A 15,771-nucleotide genomic window follows, 5' to 3' on the forward strand; every position below is an offset into this window, starting at 1 on the left:
GGGGTCAAGGCTTAGAACTCTTTCCCACCACTCACTTTGGGGTGCATTAAAACACTTGCTTTCCTCTAAGCCCCACTTCATCCACATGCCACACAAATGTCACCTCCCTGACCAGTATCTGAAATAGTATCCACCTGCCCATTCTCTCATTTTTTGCCTGACACTCCACTGGGAATAAAAGATCTGTGAACCAGGCACTAGTAGCATAACCCTGTAGTCCCTCCCAGCTCTCCGGGAAGTGAGGCAGGGAGATCAGGAGTTTAAGGCCAGCCTCAGCTGCACAGCGAGGTTGAGGACAGCCTGGGCTACCTACATTCTACCTTATCTCAAAAACAGAACAAATCAACAAAACTCTATGAATTAAAAAAAAAAATCAGGCCACTGATTTAGGACTTGGCAAAGTGTGTCATTGGTTAATATCTGTTTAATAAAGCTCATAAAACTACATAAAAAGCAGGCAACGAGTGTGCTAGAACTGTGATAATCCAGAATTCTGTGCACGTGCGCCTTTTCATATATGTAGTGCATTTTTTAAAATCCAGAGTCAGGCGACCTAAACAGTTTGAAATGTGGACAGCGCTTCAATCTGCTTGGTTTCTCTGAGGAAATAAACTCGCGAAACAAAACTCCTTTAAGCGGAGACTCTTAGGGAGCACACTGGACGCGCACGCCCTCTCTTATAAAAATGTATTCTTGTCGCTATTTGATTGGTTGGCTCCGCCAGGTCCCCCTCGCTCATTGATCTATGTTCCAGTCTATCATTTCTAGACCCAAGCACCCTATTGGTCCGTTTCGACGCTCCGGCAGGAGGCGTTCCTCAATGATGTAAAAGAGCCTCTCCGCCCACATTCCGAGGTCTAGGCCGAGACTTCCCTCGACTCTGTCTCTGGGGGCGGGACATGGATGAGAGAGAGACTTTTGATACGGTATAGATGGCAAGACGCGCGTCCGATTGGTCACTGGCCTGGAAGGAGGTGGGGTCGCCGCTGGATCCAGGGGCAGAGCTCAAAAGCCCAAGGGAGTCTCAAAGTTTGTCTGGAACACTAGTGGGGAGTGGGCTTGTTGCGGGAGGACTTTCTTGGGATGAAAGCTGCCTTCTTGCCTTCCTTTTGGATGCACAGCCCGATTTAACCCCTGCACTTCCCGCCCGATCCCAGCAGTTTTGTCCTCCCCGGGGATTCACAGATCTCCGAGGACACGGGTCGTGGAGCCTTCGGCAAGGCTCTCCCGGGTTCCTGCTCCAGTGCTTAAGTTCCACTCGCGCACACGCAAGTACCCGCGGAGAGAGGCGTCTCACCCGCCCGCGGCGGCTCTGCGTGGTCCCTTCCTGCCTCAGCATCCTCGGCCCTGCGCGGTGCCCACCGCCATGGAGGTGCTGGAGAGCGGGGAGCAGAGTGTCCTGCAGTGGGACCGCAAGCTGAGCGAGCTGTCAGAACCCGGAGAGACTGAGGCCCTCATGTACCACACGGTGAGGACCCGTGGTCCGGGCAAAGGGGGACGGGGGTGAGGAGAAAAGTGGATTTTGTCACCAGCTGGGTCCTGGGAGGCAACGTTTGGGAAGGGGCATGGCCATAACTAGAGGTCTGGTGAAAGGAGTTTTCTTCTATGAACACTTGAAGGTGCACAGCTGGGACCTTTAAACTTTCTTCCGAATAAATCACCCTTTGTATTCCAAAGCAGTTTATAGTGTTTTCCTACCAGTCGCACCATTTCCTATTGCTAACGGTACAGCAACGCTGGGAAGGGACGCGTTTTGAGAATAATGCCTCCACCCAGTTACATTGATTTTGGGGGGGGTATGGTAAGGTTTGTAACTAACACACACACACACACACACACACACACACACACACACGCACGCACGCACACACACACACACACCAAAATTTGGACAAGCTAATGTAATATTTTCTTCCCATATGGTTTTTTATCCCCACCCCACCCAGTTTCTTTACTTTCTTGTTTATATCTTTAAAATGTTCCTGAGTCTTAAAAGCCTTTCTTCTCCACACTGGAAGGCGGCTGCCTCACTTGGCTGCTTAGTCTGCGTAGCCGCGAACTCCTACCCCCCTTTTCAGGAGAAAGATCTCTGAGAAGTTTGGAAAATCTGAGGCATGTTTCTGAGAGGCTCTGGGGAAAGATGGGACAGCTCACGAGTTCTTTCCTGCAGAGACCTCTTTGGAGACTCAGCTGTCAGAAGCGTGAATCTTTTAAAGATGTCACTTTTAGCTTTTTTTGCAAGAGAAAATCCTGTTTGTAATAGCCAGTGCTTGTAATGTGGCTTTGTTCAGACCTCTTAGAAGGGGAGAGAGAGAGAGAGAGAGACAGAGACAGAGACTGAGAGACTGACTGAGGTAAGGACAGGCTTGGCTGCATTTCTGTCTTAGTGCTGTTAATGGGGTCAGTACTAGGATATTTGAAACTTTTGCAAAACGGCCAGTCAGGCTCCACCTCTTTGGCCTTTGCTGCTGGCTGACTGTATTTTGGGAAAAGGGATGGGGCCTCCCTGCTGCTTCCCACCAGAGCATTTGTGGTGGCTGAGAAGGTTTGGTTAAAAAAAGAAGCCATGTGTAGGGTGGAGAGGGAGTGGTGGTTCACTCTGGAGCAAAAGCCAGATGTTGAGTGTGATTCTGATCATCCGGCCTTTGCCCACTGTCTATCCCAATGAAACCTTCGGGTTGGGAGCCTAGGTGTGCTTCATGGGCTTCAGAAAGAGCCTGAGCATTTCAGACCATAGCCGTTTTTTTTTTTTTTTAAGCTTTGGGGACTCCAGATGTTTGCACTGACATGAGCTGCAGCTTGCCACGAGTGGAGAGACAGCTCTCCCCTTGTTTTCAGCAACAGCTCTCACCAAAATGCCTTACACAGCAGCCACAAGGCCACAGCGTCAGGCCATCTTTCAGTGGGTTGGATAAAATGTGCAGACAGCCACATTGCTGGATCCTGAGAGATCCCAGGCCGGGCTTTGAGATAAGTCTCTACCTGGGACTCGCAGGAGCTGTAGGACAAAAGCTTGGCTTGGCTCCAGCTGCCTACCATCCTTACAGATTCAGGGCTGAAGACCTTGCATTCCCTTTGATATTAACAACTTAGGTGTCCTGTGAAAGGCAGTGCTGTAGAGTTGGTTTTTGTTTTGTTTTTGTTTTCCTGACAACCCTCTGCTTCTCAACAACTATTATATGGTCTCCAGACAAGCGTCTTACTTCTGAACAGCTCACATACACAACATGCCACTCATGGTGGCTGTCAGTCATTAGTATGTGTGCATGGATTACTAACAAAAGAAACATAGATGACTGGATTCTACGCCTCTGAACTGGGGCAAGTTTGGAAAAGATTTATAAATCAGTATTTTTTCCCCCGCTAGCACTCAAACTCAGATGTCTCTGTTCCGAGCGGTCAGCGCACTTCGTCCCTGATGGTGCAAGGCTGAATCCCCAGTGTGGACCAGTTTTTATTTTGTTTTCACTCAAAGACATTCTTTCCCTTCATATTTATCCAGTAATTTCCACGTGCCAAACACTATTCCAAGCACTTGGGATCCATAATGAACCAAAATAGACCAAAGCGCACATGACTCTGAGAAGTTGATGGTTTTTTTTTTTTTTTTGCATGTTTGTAGGAAAAAATAAACAAGAGACAGCAAGCGTAAAAGAGGCGTGCAGTATAGAACGGTTGACATTTTAAGTGCAGAGGAAGAAGTAAAAGCAGACTGGTGTCACCCCTGTTGTCTACCCCAGGGTAGAGACCTCAAGGACAGAGGCTAGGATAGTATCTGTGCAAGGGTTTGAAGAGGGGAGTGTTAACCCCTTGGAAAAGCCTAGGCTCAGGCTGGCTGTCAGAGGTAGGGCACCTCAGCCGTGTTCTGTGTCTGTAACATCATGTTCTGTGTCTTGGTGAGACATTTTCTTTGTAAAGATGGGCCACTTCCAAGATGCTGGTGCCTGGTTTTGGAATGACCCGGGTACCTTTTCTAAGTTGAGTGTGGCGAGAGGAGAACGTTTGGGGTAGGAATCAGAAGAGAGATTGTCTTTGGAAAAAGTGCTAAGAGAGATCATAGTTACAGTCCGTCCCCACTTCACAGAAAGGGCTTCTTTCTTTGTGTGCCTGTGCCCTGCTGCAGTCTCCCAGGCCCCACCCTTGGTTGGATGCTCTTTTTGTTGTTGTTGTTGTTGTTTTTTAACCATCTTTTGACTATCTATGATGCATGCGTGCTGCATGTGTGCCCGTGGAATCCAATACAGTCTTGGATGTTACTCCCCAGGTACCACCCATGTCGTTTCTTGTTTGGGACAGGGTCTCCCAGTGGCCTGTAACTTGTCCTATAGGCTAGGGTGTATGGTCAATGAACCCAAGAGATCTACTCTTCTCTACTTCCCCAGTGCTGGGATTACAAGCCTGAGATAGCAGGCCTGTTCTTGCTTTGTTTTTGTTTCGTGTTTTTAACTATGGCTCTAGGGTTTGAACTTCAGTCTTTGGGCTTGCCAGGCAAGCACATTCTGGCCTGATCACCAGATCTCTCCAGCACTACTGTCACCATCTTTAAAATCTCAGTTATTTTTGGGGTAGGAGCTCTAGACTTTTATTTTGCAAGGGTTCCCCCAAATTATGCTGGTGCCCTACTAATGTCGAATACTTTACTAAAATCGTGTGGTTTCCCCTCTTTCATGACCCAGTGAGAGCGCCCCTTCTTTGTCTATTTTTTCACTGTAGGTCCCAGGGCTTCAAACTCCGGTCTTCAGGCTTGTGCAGTTAAGTCCCTTGATCTGCTGAGCCGTCTTGCGGTTTAAGCCCATCTCCTTTTAGTTTTGTTTTTATATAAGAAAACTACGGCTTAGTGCACTGGAGAACGCTGTGGGACCTGGGCCTCACCCCTAACTAGTAATGCAGCCTGGATGCAAATCCAGATCTGCCTGACTCCAAAACCCTTTTCACCGCTATAGGTTGAAAAATCCCGACTTAACGAGAAGTATCTGATTAGAAGGCTGGGAGAGAATGATAGGGTTATAGAAACTGCTGAGTCCCAAAGCAGCCAACGTTTAACTGGAGCTGCCAGTGTCTTCTGTAGTCAGGTTCATTGCTCTAAGGCAGGATTTAGCGAACGACATATCTGATCGCGAAGGCTCTTTTTAAGCACACTTTTAACACGCTCACTTTCAAAAGGAGAAAATGTCCAAGTTGCCCGAGGTTGGGATTTTTTTCTTTTCCAATTGTGTCTTGTGAGCCATGAAGAGCTATGCTTTTTTTTCTCCTTTGGCTAGCGGTGAAGACTTCTGGGTCTTGAAGGCTCAAGGCTTAAGGGAGACGGTCCACAGAATGATGAAACCCTTGAATAGGGTGGATGTGGACTTGCTCAGCAGATCCCGAATTACTAAAGCTTTGGGCTTCCTCTCGAGGCTTGTATAATAAAACCTTCTGAGCTAGAGGTGTGAGTCAGGTTTCCAGCACTACCGCTGAAGTGAAGAGTCGTGATTAAGGTGAGGAATGGCCTTTTAGTTCAGTAAATAGTTTTTCTATGAACGCTGCTGCTTCCAGTCTGATCAAGGCCGCCACAGAACCCAGGACTTGTCTCTCAGGGCTGAGAAACCTTGCTGGCATGCCTGGATGTTCTGAGGTTATATGACCCTGTAAGGCTCTATACAAATTATATCCCTGGCAATTCTCTGTGGGCTTTTGCAGTATAAAGGACAGATTCACCAGTTCTCCATTAACGCTCAGTACTCACGTAGCACAGGCTTTTGGTGAAGACGCCAGAGAGCGGGATGCTTGGTGGAATGGGATTCCCAGGTTGAATAAACGTCGTCATCTTGGCTACTTTTCCTTTTCTATTCTATCTGGCAGACAAAGATTCTGTTAGTTTTTTTTTCTGAACAATTCTATTCACTTAAAATGGAGTAGGTAGAAACTAGTCTTGGCCAAGGCGGCCACAGATGTTCTGTGTGTCTTTAGTGTATAGTACAACGAGTTGGGGGGTTATGCTACTCTGATTTTCCATGTGGTCAGTTTCTGAGGTAAAATGGCTGGTGTCGGTGCTTGGGAGGGAGTATAGGGAAGCTGATGGTATCCTGAGGGAAACATTTGGCTTTCTCGTTGTCTGCTGAGAGGAGTACACCTCCTACGCTGAAGGGTTTGGTCTTCCTGCCAGCAGGCCCAGATACTAGGGTGGTTCTGATGGGCAGTGAAGCCTTTGGCTGGACACTTGGATGTCATTTCCTGTTGTCACCTCCTGCAAAGTGCTGGTGAGGAATCTGGGTCTTCGTTGGCTGAGATTGTCACTGTTTCAGGTCACCTGGCCTTCACCCGTTGAATAGGCCTAGAGATCTAGCAGGACACAGAAGTATCATTTGTCTTCCAGGCCCTTGTTTGATCTTCCTACATCGTTATCCTCTTCAAATTTTCCCTCTTTCCCAGGCCCCAAGTATTATCGCTTTGATGTCCTCTCCCCAGCCCGTCTCTTTACTTCATGTTCGCTTCTGCTAATATTAAGATTTTGAGTGCGTCCATATCGAGCCATCATTACTTTAGAGCAAAATGGCAGCTCTGTACATACCTGAGGCAGTAGCCGGGGAGTATGGCAGAGCACTTGGGGAATGGAGGGCAGGGTGAGTCTCAACTGCTCTGTTATTCCACACACAGGGCCCTTGAAGGACAGCCTCTCTTGCTCATGTGTGGCTAATTTAAGCAGGACTTAAAGATTCCCAACGTCTCTGTAAATATCCCTAACCCCTTATTCTTGTTGTTTCCCAGATGGGGGTGGTATTAATTGGTCTGAAGTATTTCTCATGTCGCAAGGGGCTAAGAAATGTAGCTCTGTGTTTGGATGATTCACTAGCTCCCCAGTGTCCCAGTGGACTTCGGTTCCACCCATCCATGTGGGCTTCCTGGTGGGCACAGTGGTTTTGGATATTATACCCACGGTGACAGTATGCAGACTAAGAAGAGAGGTGGTTTCTTTCACATGGCCCTTTTCTGAGTTGGAGGAGACTTTTCTTTACAAAGGGGTTTGTTTGTTTTCCACAATGATCGATTGCTTGTGTGCACGGGTGTGTTCATGCGCATATGTATGGGTAATGTGTGTGCTGCACATGTATGTGGCCTACAGAGACCAAAAGAGGATGTCAGGTCCTCTGAAGCTGGAGTTACAGGTGTTTACGAGCCACCCAGCATGGGTGCTGGGAACCAAACCCTGGTCCGCTGCAAGAGCCATCTCTCCAGCACCCCCCAAAATTTTCTTAACAACTTCCCAGAGTTAGTTTATGTTTAGGATTGGGTCATACACGGTCATTTCTAAACGCACAACTAAAGAAGGGTTTAGTTTAAAAGAATTATATATTCTAGCTAACCCATATAAATGACATAAAAACCTGGTATTTGACAAGCTGTAAACCTAGAACGGACAGGTTCTGAGCTATTCTAACTGACACCCAATCCACAGGCCCCCGTGTTACCTGCCGTTTGAGTCTTGCCCGGGCCTGATTCCATCATCTGGTCCTCAGGGTGCACTTCTGGCCATGTGTTCATGATCCACGTGACCTCATGGTGGCCTCCTCCTCTCTCGGTTTCCTTCTTCTTCTCCTGTGGTCTCTCTTAAGACCCCTCACTAGATAGATTCTCAGGTCCAGCCTTTCTCGCTCTACTGCCCAATCACAGCTCTAGCCTTTCATTAACCAATAGCTTTAAATTGGGGAGCAATGTTTCCACAGCAAAGTCCGATGTGTGTGAGAATTCACCAGTCTGGGGGCAGCCAGACCCTGGGGTTCAGAACTTAGCATTTGAATACATAGCAGCACCACACCAACCCCCAACAGCCAGTGTAGGATTGAAAACACTGGCTTAGATTAATCATTTCAGGATGAAAGAGATACTAGAGACCAGGTGTGATGGTTGGTATAATAGTCTGTCAAAAGTTTTGTTTGATTAGCAAACAAAGGTGTGCCCGCTATCTCTCAGAGGTGGGACAGCAACTAGAAAAATGTTTTAAATGGATAATTATTAGCTATGAGAACAAAAGAACAAGCCCGGAGTCTATGCCACTTGCAAAGTCTAAGGATTGTTTAGGCGTGCCGTAAGTATCCAAGGAAGGACCCTTAGAGTGGTAGAGAAAAAACATCCTGGGCTACATACAATGCTTGATCACGGAGGTACGGTTGGCCATGGACCGGGAGGGAGTGTCCTGGCTCATTGCCTGGCACATGCAGAATTAACTACATTATCCAGACTCTCAGCATCAGAGCCCAGTACCAGGGCTAGAGGTAGGCAGCAGGGCCGGGGATCTAGCTCACCATGCAAGGCAAGGAGGTAAGAGAGACCTCCCTCCTTCCAGGGCCACAGCAGGGTGAAAGCCAAGGGCCAATTTCAAGGCTGTTTTCCTACTTGCATGGGGCTATTGAAATATTGATGAGGCATCCTGTGTCTCTCCACAACCTGGACCTCCTGCCACAGCCTGGCCTCTCCGCTGACTTCTGTGGGAATGGTCCTGAGGCCTTGCCGGGGTTGAGCGTATGGCTGTAGGGCCCCAGTGAATGCCTCTGTTTCCTGCCTGGAGAACTGAAAGGAAATAACAAGACCTGTCACCTTACCATCTTTTCGTTAACCTTGAGCCAGTTCCTTCCTGCTTACTTGATGTTCGCCAGCTCTTCCAAATAAAATTTCCAAGTGACCTTGGTTTTTCCCTGGATGGAATTGTATGCCATAGGTGTGGCATACAAAGTGGGTTTTATATGGACAGTCTGAGACTTGGAGTCATAAAGGAATTTGTCCCCCCCGGAAGACAGACTTCTTGAGGTCAGATGTGCCTTCAGTTTTTCTGTACTCTTCTCTTTGCTAAGGTCAGGCATGAAATGTTAATCAATCCGTGATTGTTCCATGGTACACAGTCTTCCTAGGAAATGGAGAAACTGAGTGATTCTGGCCTCTTTTGTTGATAGAGAACAATGTATCAGTACATGCACATATGTATATACATTTTTAAATCTGCATCATCATGAGGGCTTTTTAAGATATTCACGTTTAGTTTGATAACGAAGTGTCTTAGCTAGAATTCCTTTTGCTGTGATGAAACACCACGATCAAAGCAACTTGGGGAAGAAAGGGTTTATTTGGCTTACTCGTCCATATCACTGTGTATTACTGGACGAAGTCAGGACATGGGGGGCCACAAGGATAGACTCAAGCAGAGCAGGAACCTGGAGGCAGGAGCCAATCCTCGAGGGGTTGCTGCGTACTGGCTTGTCCCCATGGCTTGCTCAGCTTGCTTTCTTATAGAACCCGGGGCCACCAGCCCGGGGATGGCACCACCGACAACAGGCTGGGCCCTCCCCATCAGTCACTAATTGAGTGCCTTACAGTTAGATCTTATGGAGGCATTTTCTCTGTCGGGGTTCCCTACTTTCAGGTAAGTAGCTTGTGTCAGGTTGACCTAACCACTTGGCATCCATCGCTCTCTTTTTGTTCAGGGACTACAATGAGGGTGGAGCGGCTATGTAAGAGCCCCGGCTTTCACTAGGGGTGGGGGTGGGGGTTGTATTGTGCAGTGGGTACGTCTTTGATCCAGGTCGTTGGTGACCTTGGGCGTCGTGCTAGTTGGATTTGTTTCTTTGCCTGTAATAGAGGCATTCATTTTGACCCTGTCCTCCGTGTGTCTTCAGTTTGCAGATGAGCTGTCCCAGCCAAGAGAGTCTGATGTCATTTGGAATGCAGAAGGGCATGCAATTATTTTCTCTTGTGCATCCCAATTCTTCTCTTGCCAGCTTCTATCTTCAGCTATAAACACAGGTTTCTGCCGTCAACACACGCTTGCCAGCTGCCCCTTCTCTATCTTGTTTCTGTCTGTCTTGTTTATGGTCAGGTTTTTTCTTTTTTTTCCACACAAGTAGTTATCAGCTGCAGCCTCCGTTTCTTCAGTTTTCATTGCTGTCTAGACCCCACCCACCCACCCACCCACCGTGTTCTGTTTCCTGTCACTGATTGTAGGGTTCACCAGCCTCTCTCTAACTGCAAGGCCAGCCATCTTTTCCCTGTGTTTCTCTGCTAGACCTTGTGGAAATATTTGATAATATTGACCATCGGTTTACCTTGTAACTCTTTTCTTTGAGACAGGTCTTGCACTGTAGCACAGGCTGGCTTTGATTCTCTCTGTAGCTCAGGCTGGCCACAAACTCACTATCTTTTGGCAGCAGCCTCGTAAGTACTGAGTTTATAGGCACGTGCTATCGTGTCTGACTATAAGGGGCATTTGCCTGAGTTTCCCCAACACTGAGGTGTCAGGGTGATGGGCTTAGCATTTTTCCTCTTTCCCTGAGTTGTTAATCTTAAACATTGAGCATTTGGTCCTTGGCTGTCATCTCTTTCTCTGTCCTCCCCACCGCCTCTGTCAGCTGCAGTGGAACTAATTCTTCACATCTCTTGTTTGTGGATGGAGAGCAAGAGATCTTTGGAGTGTGACATAAGATTCTTCTGGGTCCACCTTAGCCACAGAATAGCTCAGGCTGGCTAACCCTTCACAATGTTTCTCTAACTAAGGAGAACTGAGGCTACTTTGACTCCTGTTATCAGGTGCCTCCCCTTCCTTATCTCAGGGATGCTTGGTGACTCAGTAGTTCCAAGTATAAACCCATGCAGCGTTCTCATGGGCCATTCCTGGGACAGCCGCTTCTGGATTCAATGTCACCCACCAGATAAAGCCTGTGTTTTGTCTGGGCTTCTGATACACTTTGGCTAGGGAAACCATGAACTTGGGGTGGTGGTGGTATGTAGAGCTGTTTGATTGTTTGGAAGGTCAGGGCAAAAGTCAGACCTTAGATTATGTCCCTTGCATCCCTGTGTTGTTTGGGTGAGTTACAGTCGGTTCATGTTAAATCGCCTGCCTTGGGGTTGTTTTCCCCTGATGTAATTTAATTATCTAAACCTAACTGGCATCATAGAAGAGCTTTGGTGGTGGTGGTGGTGGTGATGGAGGTGGTGGTGATGGAGGTAGTAGTGGTGGTGGTGGAGGTAGAGGAGTGGTGGAGGTGGAGGTAGTGGTGGTGGAGGTGGAGGTGGTGATGGTGGAGATGGCGTGATGGTGGTGCGGTGGTGGTGGGTGGAGGTGGAGGTGGAGGTGGGGGAAGGTGGAGGGGGAGGAGGCGGTGGAGGTGGTGGTGGTGGTGGAGGTGGTGATGGTGGTGGTGGAGGTGGGGTGGTGGGGTGGTGGTGGTGGTGGTGGGTGGTGGAGGTGGAGGTGGGGTGGTGGGGTGGAGGAGGTGGTGGTGATGATGGTGGTGGTGGTGGTGGTGGTGGTGATGGTGGTGATGGTGAAGGTGGTGGTGGTGGTGGTGGTGAAGAAGAGTTGAGATGGGTCCCTCTGAACTGCTCAAATCTCTATGGCTACTCCACTGTGGCTGCATCTATGGTTGGTAACCCTCAGCTGGCATCTGGGGCATTTTGATGTGGGAACTCATTGTATGCAATTTGCCCCAATCGAAGGTCTGTGTTTGTGTTAAATAGGCTGAGTTCTGTTTTGTACTTTATGTCTTGGGTACCTACCATTGAAAGCTGTGTAGTTGGTTTTTGGTTTTGGGTTATTGTTGTGTGTGTGTGTGTGTGTGTGTGTGTGTGTGTGTGTGTGTCTGTGTGTGTCTGTGTGTGTCTGTGTGTGTCTGTGTGTGTCTGTGTGTGTCTGTGTGATACTGAACTCTCTAGTTCAGCCTGGCCCCAAACTCACTGAGTAGCCAACACCAAATCTTCCTGCCTGAGCTCCTCAGAGATTTAGAATTACAGATGTTAGTCACCACACCAGGCTAAAAGTCTCCTGCCTAAAAACCAAAACAGGCTACTTAATGCCACAGTGAAACCCATTACTTTGCATACTAACTTAACAATATACTAAAGAAAAAAAAATACCACAAACTTTAATTAAGTGGGTCATTAAAAATAACAACAATGAGGATATTAAATTGGTTGGACTATTTCATTGGGACAACCTGGTTTATGAGTACAGTTATGTTTGTTTTTGTTGTTATTTTTTGAGACAGAGTCTCTCTGTGCAGTCTAGGCTAGTCTTAGAGTCGCGGTCCTCTCGCCTCACCCCCCTGGGTGCTGGCATTCCATGCGCTTGCTGCACCGACTGGCTAATTTGTATTTTATAATGTGGAAATCTGCTTTCTGGTTTAAAAGTTGGCTTCAGTGAAACCTAGACAAAATAAAAAGTGGAAAAAAAAAAAACGGAGGTAGGAGACATTTTTTTTTTTTCATACTAAGGAGAAAAGGCCTTTCAGACTTCTTGGCCAATAAGAAGTGCCTGGGGAGAAACAATCCACAGTTTCCAAGTTGTCTGAGTGGAAAATCCTGGTTTGTAGCATTTTGTGCCTTGGAAATGTCTGAATAGTTTTTGTGTGAAGGGAAATTCCTTTTGGCTGAGAGAAAGCAAGCCAGCCGGATTCAAACTGATAGGATGGTGTTTTTAGACAAGAGGAGGAAAATGGGATTTGTGGTGGCAGAGCCCCCTTACTGGTCAGTCCTGTTAACGGACAGTCAAGGCAGCCAATCAGAGCTTTGCAAGAGTCCCCATCCTCAGGGCCTTCCTTGCTTCCTGCTCACACATCCTGGGGAAATAACACTCTTAACTGGCTCTTCCTCCAATCTCAGGATCGCTGTCTCTGCTTCTGTCTGTCTCTGACTCACACTGTCTCTCTGTCTGCTCCCCCCCTCCCTCTCCCTCCCTCCCTGCCTGCCTCCCTCGCTTGTTTTCTGAACCGATTTCGAAGCCTGTCCCTGCAGGCTATACCTGTTTTGACCTTGCGCTCTCCCAGTAGTGGCAAGAAAGACAGGCAAGGAGGTCATCGAGTTACAGGTCGTTAAATACCCGGAATGTGTTTTGCAGCAGAGCTGTGTTCGGACTCTTTTTGCAGAGAGGAGAATGGAAAGACAAAATGAAAGTGCGGAAGGGCTCTTTACAGAGAGTGTGGCATCCGAAGTCTGTGCCGAGGATAAACAGAAGTTCCCCAGCCTTCGGAGCAGAGCGTACAACACAGGGCGATACAAAAAAGCTAACGTTGAATCTGGGAATCCTAAGTAGCTTGGTTCAGAAAGGGGCTTCAAACTTCAGATCTTTCTGCCTCCATCCCCCAAGTTCTCGAATTACAGACACACACCATCACCTTCCCCCACACGCCGCAGTTTTAAGGAAAGGGGCTCTGTTGGGGAGCGTTGGGAGCCAGTCCAAGATGGTGAAAGGTTTGCACATTCTCCCTGTGGACCGGAAGGCTGAAGATAAGAGAAGGACAGACGTCGGAATGAATGTATTCGAGGAAGGAAACTTAGAAAGTGGCTAAAAGAGATAAGTTAGAACGGCTGGAGCTGATGGTGGCACAATGGTCTGCTGGCCCCGGCAAGTTCATCCTGGAGCAGAAGCCTATGAGGCCTGAGACCACGGGGAGGAGCGACGTATGTGAGAGGACTAGAAGCCAGATCTGAGGACTTGGTGGCTTTAGGGGAGACTTCCCGTCCCCTGCGTAGGCTGGCTGAGTTGCCAGTGACCTAGAATGGAAATGTTTAGAGAGCAAATGAGTTTGATGGGAAGATAGTGAGCTCATTTTAAGACTTGGTGACAGACAGATCTGTGGGACATCCGGGGATGATGTTAAAAAAGCAGTTGGAAAATTGTCTGGAGTTCTGGAGAGAGGTTCCGACTGGGGACTTAAATTGGGGTGTTGGGAATCTGGTGTTTTGTAGTGAAGCTAGGGGTTCATATAATCCCTATACACGGTGAGAGCCCCTGGTGAGAGGAATCGGAGCAGTAGGAAGAGGACGGAGTCGGGATGCAGGAACACTGTCAAGGCGGAGGCACGCTAGTGGAACTCAGGGAGAATGGGCAGAGAGAGTTCAGAAAGTGACTACGCCTCCTTTACAGGATCCTGAAGAGGGGCGAGATGCTGGTCAAGGAGACTGCCCGTTCAGCTGACTGCGAGCCTTGGAGGGGTGGATTTGCCTGTTAGCCCAGGGTTGTTTCAGTCTCTGCAGCCATGGGTCTTCTGTGGTGACAGAACCTTTGTGCAGGGCATGTGACTCCCTCTGGGAGGAGCTGTCTGCTGAGAGTGTAGACTGCAGGAAGAGGGGAGCCAATGAGTGGGGTGCACTGTACACAGGACTGCTTTGGTTTCTAAAAGGATTAATCCCAGTTCTCAAAACTGGCAGCATTTGGGTACCTCTGTGGTCTTTTATTCTGTCCATGGTGAGCTCATCTGTCCCTGGATGTCCTTCTTGTCAGCATAGTTTTTTTTGTGTGTGTGCATGTGTGTGTATATGCATATGCGTGTATGTGTGTGCGTGTGCATGTGTGTGTATGTGTAAGTGTATATGTGTGAGTGTGTGAGAGTTTTTATGTGTGTGAGTGTGTGTGTGCATGTGTGTGTGTGTGTGTGTGAGAGAGAGAGAGAGAGAGAGAGAGAGTGTGTGTGTGTGTGTGTGTGTGTGTGTGCATGAGATTTGCCAATGAACCACATGTGCTTTGGGATCCACAGAAAAGATGGCCGGCCACGGCCTTCATAATACTTAAGTGCTGGTGTTTGCCACTCCATTTCCCCTTGTTACTTCTGATCCGTTCACTAAGAAGGGCTTGGAACACCAGTGTCCACACTGTAGAGAAATGAGAGAAAGCCAGGTGTGGTAGCCTGTACCTGGGAATCCCAGCATTTGGACGGGACAGGCACAAGGAGCAGGAGTTCAAAGCAAAACTCAACTACAGAGGGAGTTTGGGCCGAGTTTGGGCCCAGCCTGGGCTTTATTCAAGAATTACTTCAACGAGAGAGAGGGGTGGGTAGAAGGGGAGAAAAAAGAAAGAAAAATAGAGGGAAAAAAAGCGTCTCCAAACAAATTGGCTCCAGTCTTGTAGGAAATAGTAACAGGGCAGGTGAGGACAGATGGCGTTGTAGTGTGGTCAGACTGTAGGAGAGACTAAAATAAATAACGTTCAAGAAAATGAGCAGTTCCAAACTCACCAGAGGGGGATACGGCCAACCCTGCCGGATGCCGTTTTCAGGCCCTCAGGCCTCCCAGAGATGTGAGGAGGTGGGCACATGGGGACTGTAGATACGTGTGGCTGTAGAGAAAAGGTTAGTTTCTGGGCTTCATGGAGGAGCCGGAATTCACACTACAGTTTCTGATGTCTTTTTTAAATTATTGATTAATTTTATTTTGTGCACATTAGTGTGAGGGTATCAGATGCCTTGGAACTGGAGTTGCAGACGGTTGTAAGCTGCCATGTGGGTGCTGGGCATTGAACCCGAATTCTTTGGAAGAGCAGGCAGTGTGCTCTTAACCACTGAGCCATCTCTCTAGCTAGTTTCTAGTGTCTTAACTAGGACACAAAGAATTCTGTCTCAGCCTTTGGGTCCTGAAGTTTATTTTATTTCATTCCATTTTGCTTATGTTTGTGACTGGGCTCACATAATGCAGGCTGGTCTTTTAAACACTTTTTTGGGTCTGTTTTAAAGTTTAAAAAAATATGTGTATGTGTTTCTTTTGAGTGTGTACACGTGCGTGTGGGTTTCAGGGAGACCAGTACAAGTTTCAGATCCTCTGGAGCTGGAGTCGAGCAGTTGTGCACCAACTTCGGTAGTGGGGCTAGAACTCTGGTCCTGAGAAGAGTAGCAAGTGTTCTTTCCAGCACCGGCTTCAAATTCTCCTTTGGCCAGCGATGACCCTGAATTTCTTAACTCAGATCCCAGGGATGTGCTGCCACACCTGTTTTACATGTTGCTTGGCATTGAACCTAGGGGATATATGTGCATGCTA

General features: G+C 48.0%; 1 protein-coding gene across 1 annotated transcript in view; it reads left to right on the plus strand.

Moving 5' to 3' along the window:
* Positions 1 to 1,007: 1,007 nt before the first annotated feature.
* The window catches only part of Creb3l2 (cAMP responsive element binding protein 3 like 2), a 112,682-nt gene continuing 97,918 nt past the window's right edge, over positions 1,008 to 15,771 (plus strand). Inside the window, exon 1 of the mRNA XM_032906747.1 lies at positions 1,008 to 1,468. Coding sequence (XP_032762638.1) covers positions 1,367 to 1,468 — 102 coding nt within the window. The 5' untranslated portion in view covers positions 1,008 to 1,366. The remainder of the gene's footprint in view (positions 1,469 to 15,771) is intronic.

The sequence above is a fragment of the Rattus rattus genome, chromosome 6, assembly GCF_011064425.1.
Source record: "Rattus rattus isolate New Zealand chromosome 6, Rrattus_CSIRO_v1, whole genome shotgun sequence".
NCBI classification, from domain to species: Eukaryota; Metazoa; Chordata; class Mammalia; order Rodentia; family Muridae; genus Rattus; species Rattus rattus.